The sequence below is a fragment of the Ictidomys tridecemlineatus genome, chromosome 14 (genome assembly GCF_052094955.1).
Source record: "Ictidomys tridecemlineatus isolate mIctTri1 chromosome 14, mIctTri1.hap1, whole genome shotgun sequence".
Taxonomy (NCBI): Eukaryota; Metazoa; Chordata; class Mammalia; order Rodentia; family Sciuridae; genus Ictidomys; species Ictidomys tridecemlineatus.
Genome location: NC_135490.1, coordinates 69,443,677 through 69,463,192, shown reverse-complemented (window position 1 = coordinate 69,463,192; position 19,516 = coordinate 69,443,677). Strand labels below are relative to the sequence as shown.

At 34.0% G+C, this 19,516-nt stretch overlaps 1 protein-coding gene across 2 annotated transcripts in view; it reads right to left on the bottom strand.

Moving 5' to 3' along the window:
• The window catches only part of Lonrf1 (LON peptidase N-terminal domain and ring finger 1), a 32,753-nt gene that overhangs the window by 6,094 nt on the left and 7,143 nt on the right, over window positions 1-19,516 (bottom strand). The window contains exons 2-10 of one of the 2 annotated variants that reach the window (XM_021730157.3): window positions 14,241-14,359; window positions 12,571-12,693; window positions 9,951-10,100; window positions 9,049-9,289; window positions 8,853-8,916; window positions 7,496-7,610; window positions 3,986-4,107; window positions 1,293-1,451; window positions 1,024-1,186 (exon numbers count right to left, since the gene is read on the bottom strand). In XM_021730157.3, coding sequence (XP_021585832.2) covers window positions 1,024-1,186; window positions 1,293-1,451; window positions 3,986-4,107; window positions 7,496-7,610; window positions 8,853-8,916; window positions 9,049-9,289; window positions 9,951-10,100; window positions 12,571-12,693; window positions 14,241-14,359 — 1,256 coding nt within the window. Of the gene's footprint in view, window positions 1-1,023; window positions 1,187-1,292; window positions 1,452-3,985; window positions 4,108-7,495; window positions 7,611-8,852; window positions 8,950-9,048; window positions 9,290-9,950; window positions 10,101-12,570; window positions 12,694-14,240; window positions 14,360-19,516 lie in introns of both variants that reach the window. The other variant, XM_005330803.5, reaches the window with a different exon arrangement.

Here is a 19,516-nt window from a genome sequence, read left to right as displayed (position 1 = left end):
AATTAAGTTTATCACCAGAGAGGCAATATGGTACAAACATAAAGCACATAGCTTGGGAGCAAATAGTTGGCTTTGAATCATTTTGTTACATAACATACAGAAGTTTGGGTAAATTAATTAATACCTCTAAATTGTACTTTCCTCATCTGTTATTTTATAGTTGTGAAAATTCAATGAACTAATGATTAGGAAAATGTCTAAAATCAACATTCAATAAATGTTGACTGAAATGAAAGACATAAATAGATCAATAAATAAGTGATTAATGTAAGATTTGCTTTTATAATTCCTTTGCCAAAGAAAGTAGCTTCAATTTGATACTTATAACATCACAAGTCATTTTTCCAGTACCTCAATTAACTGAAGTTAGTGAATTAGGTTCTGGAAACATCAAAAAGGCCACATTAATCCTATCCAAGAAGGTACCTCCATCATGCCCTTCCCAGATGAGGTATCACCAATACATATACTTGACAGTACTTTATCTGTGATGCCTGACAGTTTTAACACAGCATTCAACTGTATTTATTTTATCATTAAGGTGATCTTAGGCACAGGAACAATTTTAATATGTGAAGATTTTAATGTTTATCTTTCAGTCTACTAATTGTATCAACCTTTGATTACTAACAAATTCCATAAAACAAGACAGATTAGCAACTTTTGAAAACTTAGATGGGTTGGCAGTTCAACTTAGTCAACTGCTACTGTTTAATAACTATCAAGCATATACATATATGCATGTGTGTACGTATCAACACATACAATCTAGACACTGTGCTGGTGGGCAAGCATGCAAAAATGAAAAGGATGGAGGTTCTAGGCTCTCAAATTCTCCCGAATGTATAACAATTCAAACTCAAGATAAGAAAAAGGCACCTGGAGCTAATTTTCATAAGTAACAGTAATGAGGGTCTCCGAAAGTAAGAACTGATTCATGTACCTAGAAAATATCAGCCTGTATGCCTGCATCACAATCACTGGGTAGACCAGGGTGTGCTAGAAAGATAACATTTTAAATACCTTAACATCTTCCAGGTATTCAATGTCTGCAGTGCAATATCCATCTTTCATTCCTCTTTTTAGAACCCTAAACCGCTTTCCTCCAACTGTATCAACCACAGACCTTCCATCAGGTAAGAAATGTACATTTCTAATTTGTAACATACAACCATAATCTGCAAAACTGAAAGAAAAATAAGGTCAGTGTCAAAGTAAGTGTACAAGTTCTCATTCTTGTTCAAAGAAAGTTCCAGCATAAATAAAAACATTTAAGTTCACAAAAAGCATACCTATTTTGTGTGTCACTGACACACATCCCAAACTGCTTGGTTCCAGTCTGTATACTTCTTCGAATCATCAGTCTGTATCTTGGCTCAAACACATGAAGAGGACAAGGCACAGTGGGGTAGGCCATAGTGCAAACAAATATTGGAACATTCTTGGTCAAGCTGAAGGAAAAGATGTTTCATTATTAGGGATCAAAACATACAACAGAACAGGTGATGTTTATAATAGCTTTAAATAAATGAAAAACAAAACCAAATCAGTTCTAAATAATATGATTTTAATTCTTGGCAAGAATAAGAACCAGCAACACCTTCATTAAACTCACACTGATGCCATATTAACTCTAAAAACCTGTTTGTGATCCTCTTATTTATAAGTTTGAATTTCAAAATACTAGGTTATCACACAGAGATAAGTATCTTTATAAATCAAAAGGGAATTTGTTATAACTAACATTTTATATTAAAATATGTTTAAAATATTTATAACAAAGTACAGTATTAATTTCATTTATCCATAAAATATACTGTAATTACTAGATAACAATGATGAGCTCCCACAATAGAAAAAAGCAAGTAGTTAAAACTTCTTAGGCATTAAAATATTTTCAAATGATCAAAAAACATAATTCAACTGGGCACAGTGGCATTGTCTGCCTGTAATCCCAGTGGCTTAGGAGGCTGAGGCAGGAGAAGGATCCTGAGTTCAAAGCCAGCCTCAGCAACTTAGCAAGGCCCTAAGCACTTTAGTAAAACCCTGTCTCAAAATAATACATATAAAAAAAGCTGAGGACGTGGCTCAACGGTTAAGCGCCTCTGGCTTCAATTCCCAGTACCAAAAAATAAAATAAAAATCAACTAGATAACATTTTTTCCAGATAACCCTAAAATGGTATAATATTTTTCACTACCAGATTGATAGAAAAGAAGAATAAAGGCTATGGAGGGGGGGAAGATTAGTACCATGGGACAGTTTTAAATAGTATAAGCATGCCAAATAAGTACTTGGCTCGGTAGATCAGAAATTTTGTTTTTGATAGGAAATGTCCGTGTGCTTGGAACTAACAGGCTTTGAGAAATAATCCTGTAATTACTATACGAATGCTCACTTTAGCATTGTATAGTAGCCAAAACTTGGAAGCAAAAACAAGAGACTGGTGAAGTATGGTTTAACACTAAAATGAAATACTATGCTTTCCACTGAAAGACAACGGTGTCCAACACTGACTTAGAAATAACTGTGTTGATGTGAGGAGGAGGTTAGAGAACACTAACTTATCTATACAGTAAAGTCTGGGAAGACATGCCAAAATGTCACCTGTGATTCTTTTTTGGGTTACCAGATATGGTGTTTCTGCTCATTTTGTAGTCTTCTTCAAAATGACCATAAATTACTTATGTAAATATAATACTTAATAAAAACATGTTTAATTTTTAAAAAAAATAGCCCCACGAGTAACAAGCAAGATTTCCTTCAGCTTCTTTCCACCACCCTCAGATCTCCGTATGCTAGGGCTTCTCCTTCCCTTGCTTTTACCACTCCTCTGACAGCAGTCAGGCTGCATCACTAAGATTTAAAAGGTCAAGCTGCAGTTTTCTTAAATCTAGACTTTTCAGTGCTGATCAAAAAGGTTCACAGCCCTCACATCAGAATATTTTCTATCATAAAACCACACAAAATGTCAATTCTGTGGAAAGACAAGTTACTATCAATTTCTATAAAGAAAACAATACAAATCTTTCTTTTATTGAAGGTCAATAGCCTTTTGACACTTGATGGGCACATATCGAAAAAGAAACGTCTACAAGTACAATTGATTTTGCTTTAGAAACAGAAATAGAAAATGTTCCATTTATGTTTTGAAATATGATAGAAGCAAAAAAGTTATTAAATAAAAACAGCATATAAGATTACAATATTGTTCTTCAGGGTGTTCAGTTAAAGCAAAGTGAAAGAAGCAGAGTTAACAAATTAAAAACCTGTGTAAGAAATTCAGAGAGACCTCAGTGATTAGTAAAAGAGGGAAAGACATTAAAGGAAAAGAAGGGGAGAAAAGTATAAGAAAGTAGTACAGGGCAATCAAAGGCAGGCCCAACCTACCAAGCTCCAATCAGTTGTTTGTGCCCTAACAGTGGTGTGTTATATACCAAAGGCACCTTGGGAGTTTCACCTGTCTGATCCTACCTTAGTTCTTCCCCCATTCGGTATTTTTTTCTGATAATTTGGCCTCTAAGTCATTCCTTCAAATTTCAGTCTTTGGTCCCCTTCCAAACCTCTAATTGGCTAAAAATCCCCTGCTAACTTAAGTCATTTACTGTTTACCTCCTACAGGGTCATGAGACAAGAGAGCTACTGTTACCATCCATGTTACTGTTACAGGCTCCGTCTCTCTAACCCCCATTCCACTGCTTGACTGTAACTCAGGAAATTCCTCTCCCACCTCAATAATACTTCAGTCCAAAGAAATGAGTCAAAAACTCCCTATTAGAACACCTAGATACTACCAAATGAACTTTTAAAATAAACTTTGTCTGCTGAGGATATGGGGAAGTTAATCACTATTTTTTAAAAATATGCCTTGGCTAGAGTGACTTAAGGACAGGATCCAGTTTACTGTGGGAAGATTTTTCATTACTATTTTCAAGGGTAATGGTTTGTGATTTGATCAAGTTAATTTTTATGAGAAGAAACTTACTGTGAGAGTTCAGCAGTTTCTTCATCATATATTTTTTTTCTCTCAGACAGTTCATCAGGCAGATACTTCACTATTAATTCTTCCAACAGCTGTGTGACACAGTACCTCCTATCTGCTAGATACTAAAAGACAATATTATTTTACATTCCAGTTGATTTCCTATGGTATAAAACATGTGAAACAGTTTAACTGATATATTAAAGCTTTTTATTCCATATACAGTTGATTCTGAGTAAGTTTAATTAGGGAGGGGACATAGCAGTGGATAATGCTGCACGCTGCACAAGTAAACCTATCTGAGGCTTTCCTCAAAAGCATTCAAGGTACAAGGTTGCAACCCGAACCAAACACTGCATTTAAGAATGTTTGTTGCTATAATCAAAAATCCTTCATTAGCAGTGGCCAGCCTTGCCCCTTCCATCTCCCATAACACAGGCCAGTTTCCACCTGACAGCTCATGGTACTTACTGAAACTATTATTTTGACTCAGAAACAAAATGAAAATAAGGCTGAAGAATATAATGCATTTCCCTTATTGAAGAAAAACAAAACAATTCCTCTCTTTGGTTACCGCTTTCAGAGGCAAAGACTCTGGATAATTTTTCTTTCAAGTTTTCCTATTATTGTCACGGTCACTCAGACCTTATATCAGGATACACTATTACTGTGTGATCCACCACCCCCTATACAAAATGGTACATTTATGCTACTTCTTAAACACTGAACTGCAGTCCTTGTGCATTTTTGTGTCATTTTCTATTTCAACTGATAAAAACCATCTGTTTCACTCCTGCTTATAAAAAGAAACTATCCTTTAAGACTGGCTCCAAATTTACCTTTTTATTATAAAGCTTTTCTTATTTTTCTGTCACCCTAAATCCCCATATTTTACCATATACAAGAACTTACCATTCCCTGCATTGTATTATATAAATATGGATAATTGTACCTCTGTAATTAAACTAAAAATTGCTTAGGGCCAAGGACCAGGTAAGACTGAGTACACAGAAAATGCCAATATAAATTTTATTAAATACACATAGTGAAGAAAAACTCTTGGGAGACAATCATAAGACAAAGAGAACCTATCATTTAATCTGTAGAGCCAGAAAAAGGGTGGGGGGTAGGTATGTGTCAATATCCAATGACAAATACATTAGGAAATGTGAGACTTTGGTAAAATGGTGTAGAAGTGGTTTTCAAATTTAAGTATCAATCAGGGCTTGTTAAAATATGAATTGCTGAGCTCTACCTGAAATTCTGATTAGTGGATATGGAGTGGGGTCTGAAAATGTATATTTCCAACAAGTTTTCAGGTGATACAGATGCTACTGGTCAGGGGAACATATTTTAAGAACCACTGGGCTATATAGATTTAGAGAAGTACCCTTAAGCAGAAAATATGTACAGAGATAATTTAAGAGTTTATGATAAGATTAATCAGAATACAGATACTATAAAAGCAGTTCTCTATTATCGATTATATTGATAAACATGCTTGAAAATTGAATGCCCATGTAATTAAAGTTGTGGGGAAATGGCCTCTTTTACATTACTGATAGGAATTCGAAATATGTGTAACATTTCTGTGGGCTAGATAATCTGGCAATTGGTTTTAAGAGTTTTATAAAGCTTTTGATCCAGTAAATTCACCTCCCAGGAATTTAACCTAATGAACAATTAACAATTCATACAATCATTACTTTAAAATTCTTTTCACAAAAGCATGGTATAATAAAAAAAGAAGAAAATAACTTCTAAACTGAACAATAGAGAAATGCTAAATTATTTTACTGTTATACTGCTCTCAAAATTAGGTCATTAAAATATATTTAAATGTAAAAATGAACAAATTAAAATGACAAGTAGAAAAAATGTAAAACTATGGAGAATAATGTAATATTGATGTTATTAATTATTATTCAATAATATCAACTAATATTGATATTATTAATATCTCCACTGAGATCTACTGGTTTTACAGGTCATTTGGCAATGATCACAGACTCTGAGAGAGGATTATGGAAAACTACACCCACCTCTTTAAAATTCCATATATTTAGATTTTACAAACTATATCATGCAAAGTAGCTTCAAAGTTGGAGAGGATACACATTTTAAAACAGTATGTTAGCTGTGTTTTCAAATAACATGCTCTGTTTTTCTTTGAATTCCAATAGTTTTTAAGAAAAAACTGTCTCTAAATGAAATCAGTGGATCTAATAGCTAATCTGAAAAGAAGCATAATTATACTAGAGTATCTAAAACGTCTAGAAAAACAGGTTTAGAATACTTTATCTGAAAACACTGATCATATTAGTTGTAAAAGTAATGAGCAAACTTCTTAAGAATAACTTTATCTTATGTATCCTGACTTTGCAAACATTCTGTATTCCGTATTGCTTTACATATCAGCTTGCATTGTGAGTAAAGCATATATCAAATGTCAACAGTATGCGTAGGCTATTAAGCCATCTGTAAAGAGTCCTGTTTTCTAATATAGAAAATAACTATAATCAAAATGCTTTTATAAATTTTTTATTCATATTTGGAAGACTTTCTTTTCCTGTAAACAATCCTGTCAGTCACAGCAGACAGAATCACTTTCCCCATCATTGCTCAGCATCACAAGGCTTGCACTGTACCTTAGTTGATCATTCAAACATGACTGAGAGGGTACTGTCCTCCCCTTGGGGCAGGAGACTACACTGAGATCTACTGATTTCACAGGTCATTGGCAATGATCACAGACTCAGAGAGGACTGTGGAAAGCTACATCCACCTATTTCCTTCTAGTCTAGCATTTTCCAGAGCAGCACTATGTAGTGTGGTAGCCATGTACCTACTTAAATTTAAGCTAATTAAACAAAACTAAAACCACAGTTCCTAAGTCACATAAGCCACAATTCAAGTACTTAACCAGTCATAAGTGGCTAGTGGCTACCATCCTGGATAGCAAAGATATACAGTATTTTTATCAGTGCAGAAGGCTCTACTGTTCTACATGTTAAGTGAGCTGGGAGAGGCTTAAAATCTGGCTTACTATCAAGGGAAAAAGGCATTGCAGTATGATTTCTCTAATATTGTCATCATTAAGACTGAACTTATTGGGATGGGGTTATAGCTCAATGGAAGAGCACTTGCTTAGCATGTGTGAGGCTCTGGGTTCAATTCTCAACACCACAAACAAATAAATAAAATTTTTTAAAATATTAAAATAAAACTGAACTTATCTATGACCAAGTAACTGACCATAATTCTTTTTGTTAAAAACAAATTTAACTACAAGGGGCTTCGTATTTTGTACCTATCTTCTTTCCTCTACTCTTTTAATTTCATTTTTATCCTACATTAGCATATGCATAATAAAATATTTTTTTTTTTTGGCACTCAGCATAGGTAACATACCTCATTTTGGACAACATAGCCACTATTTCTATGGCTGAACAGAAATCAGATCGTGTAACCAAATTAAGAACAATAAACAGATATTAATAGATATATATTTACCTCTTTTAAGCTTTCTTTGCAAAGGGGACAATATGGTGCATGATCTAAACAGCGCTCAAGACAATTCTTACAGAATGAATGTCCACAAGGGGTTGTTACTGGCTCAAAAAACAACCTGAAAACAACCAAAATACATATTAGTTTTCAAATTAAACTATCCATTTGAAAAGCTTACACTAAATTATAGACCAATGCTAACCTCTACCTAAGAAGAAGAAGAAGGAGGGCCTGATGAGCAGGAAAAGGAGGGGAAGGGCAGTGACAAGGACAATTATACCTTCCTGAACTAAAGTTCTCAATCAACAAAGGCCACTTGGAGCCAAAACCTGTGCTGACTAATATGACAGCTATAGAACAACACATGAGGCTAACTGAGCACTTGAAATGCTACTAGTTTAAATTGAGACATACAGCAAATATAAAATGCACACCAGATTTCAAAGACAGTGAAAATAAATAATTTAATTATTATTTTTGTATGGTTTCAGATTCCCAATTTATCATCAACTTAAAAATGGTTCTCTTAGTAGCATTACTATATAAAATTCATTAAAAGAATAATCTACTACATATTACTGTTGAATCCTAAATAACTATTAGGCTTAATACTAGATGCAATACTCAACGCAGAAAAACTGATTTTATTAACTTTATAATTATTTCCTAAAACATGATATTTTACATTCCCTAGAAATATTGTCAGATTTATAGGTACTTTAGAAATCACCTGGTATAATCTCCTCACCTCAGAAGCTAAGAATTAATAGATTTGCTCAGGAATACAACTAATTACTCCCAGCTTAGTATAACCTGTTTCAGAGCTCTTGACTCTTCATTAATCCTTGATTTTTACTACAATTTACATAAATAAGAAATATTCTTTCAAAACATTCAGTCTTAAAGAATTAAAAGTAGTCTGCACAATGGATATCCTTATCCAACGTTACTTAAAAAGGATTTTATGATTAATAAAAACAAGTTAGAATCATAAACATAAAATGTACAATTAGAATTCTTATCCAAATCTAAAACCATGGCTATATCTAGGTTTAAATATAATATCTATAACTTTCATAATTACTTACAACTTCCCAGATTCTTCTTTTATACTTAAACTACTGGATTCTCACAATGCTGGACATAATCAATGCCAATATTGACCCTACTTCTTAAATAAGAAAAACTGAAATTCAGAGATTTGGTTAATTGCCCAAAGTATAAAAGGTAAATCCAGGACTAAAAATTTGTATCTTCTGATATTTAGTCTAGAATTCTATTACTTTATATTGCCTATTATTACCATTTTTTATATTTACATTAATACAAAATATTTGTCTAGAAAATTTTACATACTGACCTCATGCAGAGAGAACACTCAAAATCTGAGACATCTATTAATTCTTCTGGGATGTCGCCATAATCTAATGAAAACATACAGACTTCACTAGGCGTTTCTATTCAAACAAACAACAGAGTTTTCTTCTTTAGAAAAAAGTTTAAAGGACATACTGAATAAATAAATTTATTTCATATGAGTACAGTGAAATTTTTACCTCCTTGTTTTTTAAGCTTATTTCTTCCATCTTCACTTACAACCACATCCTGTTCTAAGAGAGACAGCTTTCTTTTTAGCAGAACACCTTTTTCCTGAACAGAGAGTAAAGGTTCTGAGGATACCCTTTTTAAACAATCATCTCTGGCAGGCATATCTTTTGAATTGATAGCCTGTGCTGACTGAGCACGGTTTAAACTTCCTCTGACAGGTTCTGAAGTATCCTCTGGTAGTTCTTCAGTCTACAGAAATATAATCAACAAAGATAACCCCATTTCTTTATTATCCATTATTATTCTAGCCAAAAATCAAACTAAATGAAATTTTGGTGCCTTATAATGTTCATTTTGATGCTCACTAATAGCACCCACTTTTAATTCCAAAGCCCCCTCAAGTAAATGATGTTTGACAGTATTAATATAAGCTGACTTATGTTATAATGAGGTTTAAAGTAGTCATGCTAATATAGTTGTTCATAAAGTACTAAAATAAATACAATGTTCTATAAAGTACTAAAATAATGTTCTACATATTCAAAGAAACTAAAAGTTTTCTGACATTTAAGTGACCTAAAATTGTGATTAGTAAATATTTCCCATGAAAACTTTTACTATAAATGAACGACTGCAGACAAAATTCTATTAAGATAACTAGACAAGTGCTTGAATGGGTTCAAGTGCTTGAAACCAGGAAAGCAAAGATCTTAACATGTAAAAAAAAAAGAGGGACTGGGGTTGTGGCTCAGTGGTAGAGCGCTTGCCTAGCATGCTTGAGGTGCGGGGTTCGATCCTCAGCACCACATAAATATAAAATAAAGATATTGTGTCTACCTAAAACTAAAGAATAAATATTAAAAACAAAAAAACAGATGCACTACACCCATATTTTCTTCTTACCCCTTACCTGCTTCAGGTTAAGCTCACTGGGAGTGTGAGATTCTTCCATTACAGAAGGAAAACCTAAAGGTTTGTTTTTAATACATGGTAACGAATTCCAGGAAGATTCCTTCAAGCCTTCTTTTAAGTTTTCAGGTGATAATAAATCACATAAAATCTGTAGGAGAAATATTATAAAAATAATGAATATATAATGTCTTTTTAAGAATAACACTAAATTAATCTAATATTGAAGAATGTTTAGAAAGTTTATATCAGACATTATTAATAATGAGAAAAACAGATCGGTAATACAATAAAAAGTCATACAAAACTGATGTATGCCTCAATGGGTCAAATCACCTCAAAACAACAAAATAATTCAAAACTTTGAAAGGAAGACACAGAATGATCTGAGAAGGTACCCAAAATGAAGGATAACTTTTTTTCCCTTCCATGGTGCTGAGGATTCAACCCAGGGCCTTGTTATGTGAGGCAACTTGCGCACTCTACCAACTGAGCTATATCCCCAGCCCAAGGGTTACTTTTTTTTTTTTTTTTTTTTTTTTTAAAGAGAGAGTGACAGAGGAGAGAGAGAGAGAGAATTTTTAATATTTATTTTTTAGTTCTCGGCAGACACAACATCTTTGTTGGTATGTGGTGCTGAGGATCGAACCCGGGCCGCACGCATGCCAGGCGAGCGCACTACCACTTGAGCCACATCCCCAGCCCCCAAGGGTTACTTTTTAACGTAAGGATTATAAAGAGATCTCAAGGCAGAAAATATTTACCTCTGATTATTAGTGAACCTATCCTGTCAAAACAGCTCATGGTTCACACCTATGTGCATTTTCAAGTTAGATACAGTATATTGTTGAATATTTATAAGAATGAAAGAATTTGATCCTCTAACAATAAAATTTTAAAATTCCTTGTATTACACTGAATTTATCACTGAACAACTAACTTGTGTGGTCAGTCACTAATGCTCAGCACTTAGATGGGAGCACCAGACGGCAGCTGCCCTACACCAACTGGGAATTAAACTTGGAGATGGCTTATAACAGGGAAGGTTAAGATAGGGGAACAACTCTGCTGCAAAAATATTATAAGGATTCTGGTGGGGTTTTTTTGGTTGTCCAATAAACTGTATTTACAAGTATAGTAGAGCATTTCTTAAAACCTAAATTTGGAGATTCTGTTTTTCAGCGCCCCTCTCTATCAAATTAGAATTATCCACAAATAAATATATAAAAATGTGTACAATACAAATAAAAGTGTTAGTAGATGCTCAACTAACACCCCACTTAATGATGAAACATTTAGGGGCTGGAGATGTAATTCAATGGTAGTCTAGCACATGTGGGCCACTCGTTTGGATACACAGCACCACACAAAATAAAGAAAAAAAAACATTTAAAAAGGTGTATAGATTTTAACATCTTCCCTCATATTAAAAAAAAAAAATCACAGGTACCCAGTAATTCCACTCCTAGGTATTTATCAAATAGATATAAAAATGAATGTCTATGAAATGACTTATAAAAAAAATGTTCCTAGAAGCTTTATTCACAACAGTAAAAAAACAAAACAAAAACAAAAAAATACCCCACCAAAACTGGAAACAAGTGAAAAATCAATATTAACTGAATACCACAAACTGTAGTATGTTCATAAAATATTTGTTCAATAATGAAAAATAAAAAAATTCCTGGTTGTTATCTCAAAAATGGTATGTTGAACAACATCACCACCAAAAAGCCAGAGTATTTTCTATATGATGGCAATTCATGTTTTCCATAATTTTGTTCTATAATGTTTAAGTAGCTATTAATATATATGTAACCACTTTCCATATGTAAATAAAATCACTTTCCCATATATATTATAATGTATATAAAGTCATTTTCATAGTTTTGTTCTATGATGTGTTAGTAGATCTATATGTATATATATATGTATATGTGTGTGTATATATATATGAGAAATATTGAGAAAACTAAGGCAAATATGCTGATTGGGGCAGTATTGCAGCAACATCATGAAAGCAATGTTTAATTAAGGAATGTCAATCTGGTTTTGACTAAACAAACTACAGGTAGAATCCTTTTCCAAAATGCTTGGAACTAGAAGTTTTTTGGGGGATGGGGGGTTGTTTAAATATTTGCAAATTCATAATGCACTATTCTTGGTGATCAGACCTAAGTCTATACATGAAATTCATTTATGTTTCACATACAGCTTACACATGTAGCCCCAAAGCAATCTTCTACAGTATTTTTAATGCTTTTGGATTTTGAGTGTGACCTGTCACATGACATCAGGTATGGAATTTTCCAAGTGGCATCACATCATGATCAAAAGTTTAGATTTTGAAGCATTTCAGATTTTACATTTTCAAATTAGCGATATTTTTCCCATAATAAGGAATATTTAAATTAATTAAATAAAAATATTGCATTAAAATATCTGCGAATGAAATATTTTGATTTCTCTAAGAATCAAATATACTAGGTCTGTGAAACTGAAAACTGCTTGTCAAATGTTTCCTATTACTTACGTACTTTTTATTTAATTTTCTAATAATCATTTCTAAAAAGACCTGTGTCAGACTTGTCTTGAACTATTCAAGTTGGTAAACTGATTACCTTTTCTACTTGTAACTTTGCAGGTGCAAAATCTTCATCAAGGGCCAAGCACTGAAGAAAGAGTTGTAAGGCATCTCCTAAAAAGCCAGCATCCTGAAGTACTTTTCCTTTCCTGAAATAGACCTTCAACAAAAGCACATGTACGAAACCTTTATAAACCTTTTAACAAAATCAAGTAAAGAAAAAAAAAAACCAGTTGACTCAGAAATGTAAATGTGAAACTGAATGACCCCAGGGAGGCCAAAGTATTTTAAAGGCTCATCTACCTACCCTGAAAAGCACTACTAGGGAACTGAGACCCAGATGATTCCTTCACCAGACTTCACAGCCAGTTAAGAGTTTGGCAGGACCAGAAATACAATGTTATCTCACTCTCAAGAAAGTACTAATTTAAAGATTACTGGTATCAGTTGTTTGAAGGAAAGAGGAAATAGTAAACTTATACAAACTTTAAGATGCATCAACATTAAAGAAATACTAAAATGTGAAAAAAAAAGTTCACTTTACAATCAGGGCAATATGGGAAATGTCTTCTAGATTACTATCTTTGCCTATACTATTTCTTAAGAAAGTACTTATAGATATGATACTTTTCATAAATCCTTATTTTGTCTTTTGTCCTTCAGGATATGAATTCATAAAGTTCTATGAAAAAAGCTGAATCCTACTAATTGCTACTGATAAGCCAAAATTTAATTTGTGGGTTGATCTACCAACAAGTGTCAACTGCAAGTTTTAAATAGGTCTGTAACTAGCATAAAAAGAGGTTTTATAAGCCACAGAACAAACTATCTAATAACTTCAGAGGAACCTAAAGAATATTCTACTCAGTTTTTTAGCTATCATTTAAATGGCTGAAAAAAACCACCTTTCCAATTAGTAACCACTCGTTACTTCAGTGTTAAGTCTAGAGGGTTCTTTTCCTTCTTAACAGTTTTAAAGCTCTCCATACCAACTACTTTCTTCTTAATCTTTTGTTTTGTACCAACCAGTCATGCCATCATGGGAGTTTTTATAATTTTCCTTACTGATATATATAATTTTTAGAGCATACTCACCATAGTATTCTCAAAGGCACAGTTTTGGAGAGCAAACGTAGCATTTTTAATTTCTAGCCTAAAGAATACTTATGGGAGACAGATTGATTTGCCTTCAGAATTTGATGAAAAGGAGAATTAGTAAACTGATTATATGTAATTATATGTTATTCCTCAATAACATATGAGGCAAACCATATGTTACTCTGAAACCACATGCACAAGCCAACCTCTCCTCTGCCCACATCTACTTTCTCAATTCACTGCCTAAACACCTCATTGCCATTATAATGCCTTGAACAATTTTCCAGCCTCAAGAACTTAATCCTCTTTCCATTAATAAATCTCCTTTAGTGAAGGTTCAGTTTGAATGAATCTTCACAATATGGCAAAGTGTATTTCTTTGCAAAAATTTAGTATAATAACACCTTTGGGTTTTTTTCCCTGTGTCAGGAATTCAGTTTATTCTTTGATTATAAAACAAAAGATTGATGATGTAAAAACTTTCCAGATGACATCTACTCAAAATATTGGCTCTAAATTTCTAGCAAACTATATTTATCATTTGACCATCCGTTTTGTTAAATCTTGTAACCAATTAAATTAAATGTAAATATAAAAAAGCAATTTTACCTCAGGCCAATTTGGAAGTTGAAAGAGAACTGCATTTAAATCTTCTATGGCTGCTTTAAACTCCTGGAGACCAGCATAGGATTCTGCTCTGTAAATTTTGAGAGTCAGGTCGCGAGGCTCTGAAATAAATATTTTATAAGGATATATTATTTTACAAAGATTACTGCATAATCCACAGAATATTATCATGCTAGCCTAAGAAATGACTTAACAATTTCAGAGTCTAAATCCATCAAGCTAAAGCGGAAGTACAACACAGGGTAACCCACTTTACATGCTGAATCTTACCTAGAAGTTTTATCAAATCATTACAAACAGATAATTTTGGTAGAAAAAATTATTGTTCTTGAGAATATAGAAATATTTTTATAACATGAATAATTACCCCTAAGAAAATGGTATTTTTAAAAAAGAATAACCTATAGATTTTAAAGCCCACATGTTACATATTGAGACTTGCCTTTTCTAAAATGTAAATCTTAAATTTTACATCTTAACTTCTAAATCTTCATCTATTAGATTTAGAATGGACATTCTCCTATGACAAGGAACTAGACAGGGTTCTATCTTTTGAGGTTATTATAGTAGTCTTAGAGGAAATACATAGTAGGTTCTGGAGGAAATGAGTCAAGATATAAAAATATAACTGTTTCTAAAGGAAATAGGTTAAGAGTCAGCTTTTAGAAGGTCAAGATTTTTAACACTTGCCATTAGCAACAATGATCTTAGACCATCGGAAAACATTTAATTTCATATGTTCTTAGGAAACCAAACTGTTTTTAATTTCACTATTCTCTAATCTCTACTTGAGACTATCTATTGTCCAACAGCATAAGGAATTTCAGATATTGAGCTGGTTCATCATGTTATTGCAATCATTTACTACAGTACGTAGATCATAAAACTAAAGGCTAAGCAAACAATTATGTTTGTCATATCTATAAATTTTAACTTCAATCTTTTTTTAAGGCATTTCATCTTTGAAGTCTTCAAAAACATATGCTTAAAAAATAAAGGATTCATCATGAGAGGACATAGACCCTTTAAGCCTCTAAAAAATAAAATTAATAAAACTCTAACAGCTCCTTGGTGCACTCTAGTTTTTAAACAACTGCTTTTCTACAGATAAGTCTTGCTTTACCAATTAATTTAGACAGGCAGTTTTCAGTTGCTGGTGCTTGAAAACTGGAATTATAATCTTCCCTCAATTTAATATCAATAAAATTTTTTAAAGTTTTTTGAGGCATATCTTCTTTATTTAGGAAGAAATGTTTGGTTTTTGCTCCTTAAAGCAATATATAGAAAAACATCCTCTGTGAACAAAAATGCACAGACATCGAAAGCTCCACATGATTAATCAATCAAGAATTAAGAGTTCCCAGCACAAAGCAAGACCTTGTAGGTGCTCAAAACTATCTTTATTATTCCTGTTTTTACAGAGCTTACAATCTAGCTAGAGAATTTTGAAAGGGCATCATTTAAAAGATGTGACGAGCACAACTGGAGATGAGAAAACAGGGAGGTGTATGCCAATACGGTCTAAGAATGAATAGTAAAACTTCATCAAAAACTCAGTGCAAAAGGCTGGGGCTGGGGTTCAGCAGTAGCGCACTTGCCTGGCATGTGTGAGGCACTGGATTCAATTCTCAGCACTGCATATAAATAAATAAAATAAAGGTCTATCAACAACTAAAGAAAAAAAAAAAACTCACAACTCTAGGGCTTCCAATGATACCCTTGAGACAGACTTCACCAAGAGGGACTTCACTACAGAAACAAGCAGCTCATTTCATGCTTATACCCCTTGTGGGCTTTTCATTTCAATTTTTTTCTTGTACAGCAAGTTCTCGCTGGTACTTAGGGCAATGCACAATCAGAACTGTGGAACATCTATCCCTCACCTTTATATAACTTCTCTAGGGCAGTACTGAAAGAAGTGACTGAGAAGACCCATCTTTGGAAAAACCCAGTTAAATCCATCTATAAAGCTGATGGATATGTTAATTACTCCGATCATTACACAATGTATATATGTATCAAAAATTCACAATGCTCCATAAACAAGTACAATTATTGTGTTAATTAAAAAATACATGGCAAGCCAGGTACAGTGGTACACGCCTGTAATCCCAGCAGCTCGGGCGGTTCAGGCAGGAGGACCATGAGGTTCAAAGCCAGCCTCAGCAAAGTTGAGGTGCTAAGCAACTCAGTGAGACCCTGTCTCTAAATAAAATACAAAACTGGCTCAATGGTCAAGTGCCCCTCAGTTCAATCCCCAGTATCCCCCTTCAAAAAAAAAAAATACATGGCAAAACAAATCTCCACTCTACACAAACATTCAGGATGAAACGCCCCCTCTAAAAAGAGTCCTAAGAAATTAGTGCATATTAGGATGAAAAGATGTATTCTGAAAAGACCCATACTTTAAAACTCCTTGTAGGGAATGTTTTCATTGATAATTTCAAATGTTAATTGAATAATTATCCTAGATAACTCTATTAGAAAAAAAAAAGAAAAGTCCATTAGATGAGTTCAAATATCCCAAAGTTTTTAATGTTTTATTTTTGCATTACTGGGAATGGAACCCAGGAGTACTCTACCACTCAGTCCTTTTAATTTTTCATTTTGAGACAGGGTCTTGATGTTGCCCAGGCTGGCCTTAACTTCCTATCCTCCTGCCTCCTCCACCTCCTGAGTAGCTGGAATTACACACATGTGCCACCACATCTGGCTCCAGTACTTTTTTAGGAGATCAGAACCACTGTTATGGTGGTTATGTTATGTTTCAAAAGTGACCCCTAGCAACTGTGTTGGAGGCTTGCCCCTGAAGTGGTCTTCAGAGGTGGGGCTTTTGGGAAGTGACTGGATCATGAAGCCTCATTAGTGGATTAATTCATTGGCAGCTGAATGAACTACTAGGAGGTAGAAGAAGCTGTCAGGAGGAGGGGCCCAATAGGAAAAAGTAGGTCACTGTGGTCACACCCTAGGTTTCTTGTCCCCAACTCCTTTCTCTTTCTGCTTCCAGCTGTTATGAGCTGAATAGCTTTCCTCCACCATGCTCTTCAGCCATGATGTTCTGCCTCACTTCAGGCCAAGAGCAATGGAGCCAGCCAACCATGGACTGAAACCTCTGAAACCATGAGCCCAAATGAACTTTTCCTCCTTTAAATTGTGTACGTCATGTATTTTGGCCACAGCTGACAGATATATTCACCTCACTTATTTAAAATCCTTAATTCTAAAGAAGAGCCAAATTCACTAATTGAGCCCTTTTAAATAATCAAAGCATACAGAATGCTGTCTTCCATGTAAAAACTTTTCAAGAAAGACAAAAAAAGCAATCAACCCTGACTTTGTCGTAATCTCAAGTTTGAAGAAGTCAATAATTATTTAGTCTCTGCTCTCCACCTGAGCTTGAGGACAGTTATCCAGTTTCTTCACTTGCCCATGTCATTTGGGAAGATTCTTCCAATCCACTATTATAAGTATCTATGGTACCAACAAATGTCTGGCATATTACATACTTTGAATTTGCTAAAAAAGTGAAAATATAAAGATGACATGGTTTGAGCTAATTGTACTGAACATGATGATTACAGGTCTTAACTCTCTGTGGTCTTATTCCAAATCACTCAATAGTTCTAGTTTTGTTTCCTGTCTACCAGGACTAGGGACAGATGTTCTAGTTCTGCATAATGACTTCTCTCTCAGACCTTCATTTTCAGTCTTGATTTTTCATCCGAACTCTAGTGTCCTCAAATTTCTAACTGTTCTGCTATACTTTTCCTCAAACTCAGCATGGTCTCAAACATTTTTCACAATAATCTTTTCATGACATCACTGACTCCCTAAACCAAAATCATCCTCAACTTTGTCTCACCTTCTATACTTCTCAAACTTGCCTTTCCAGTTGTCCTGCTAGTAATTTACCTGACACTAGGCTCCCAAATCTCTCTTTACTACTACAGTGATAGCTTTCCAACTATCTCCTGCCTCCAGTTTTACCTAGGTCCTCACCACCCACAAGATAAAATAGGTCTTATTTAGTTCAACATACAAGTTGTTTCACGTCTGCTTCCTGCCTCTCTCTCCAGCCTTACTTCCTATCATTATCAACCTCCCACTTCAAGTCTCAATAATACTTTACCACTCATCCCGCTCCAGGTATGCCCTATTTCATGCCTCCTTCCTTTGCTCATAGATCTCTGTAGTTAGTCATATCATTCCTAACCCAGACCTCCTTTCCTCTTTGGATAACTTTTCTATCCAACAAGACTCTTGATCTTTAGGATATCTGTGTTAAAGGAAAGCATCTTGATCCTAAATATCAAGAGTCTGAGCCCTGAAATCACACTTCGTGGCTTCAATTTCTGCTCCTCCCCGCCACTGATTATGAGCGGAGGCAAATTACAAATCAACTTATACATTCAATTTTATAGCTAAGGAAACTGTGTAAGGAAAACTTTTTTTTTTTTTTTTTTTTTTTAGCTGAGCATAGTAACTCATGCCTATAATCCCAGAAGCTCAGGAGGCTGATTTAGGAGGATCGTGAATTCAAAGCCAGCCTCAGCAATGGCAAGGCGCTAAGCAACTCGGACAGCCTGTATCTAAATAAAATACAAAAATGGGCTAGGGATGTGGCTCAGTGATTGAGTGACCCTGAGTTCAATCCCAGGTACCAAAAAAAGGAAAAACTTATTTTTAAAAAATACCACTAACCAAGCACTGTTCTAAATGACTTACAATCTTCAAAACAATCCTATGTGGATCCAGCATTGTAGACATTTTTAAAGGGTAAGAAAATTGAGCACTGAGTTCAAGTACCTTGCCTGGGATCAGCTGGCGATGGATTCAAACTCCACAGTTCTCTGTTTATTTCTATGCTATGTTAATTATAATATTTACCTCATAAAGTTACTCTCAAGAGCAAATCCATATATGTAAGGTACTTAATACAGGGCTTTGTATGTGGAAAGTACTACTTGTTTGCTATTATGATTATGCTTCTTCACTGCATATGCACAGCATTTTTGAGTAGTTTAATTTGAATATCTAGTTTTGAGCTCCCTCCATTATTTCCCATCTTTGTATTCTCAGGCCATGGCTCTGATAATGTATCGTAAATAGGGGAAACATATTAAAATCTGACTCAGTTAAGCTCCTCAAGTCATACTCTCATTTTCTCTTCTCTTAGAACCAGTTTTATTAGTTGTAAGTCATTAGGCAAAAAAAGCTATGTCACACATCTGAAGAAAATTAGTCTTGAGTTGTCCAGA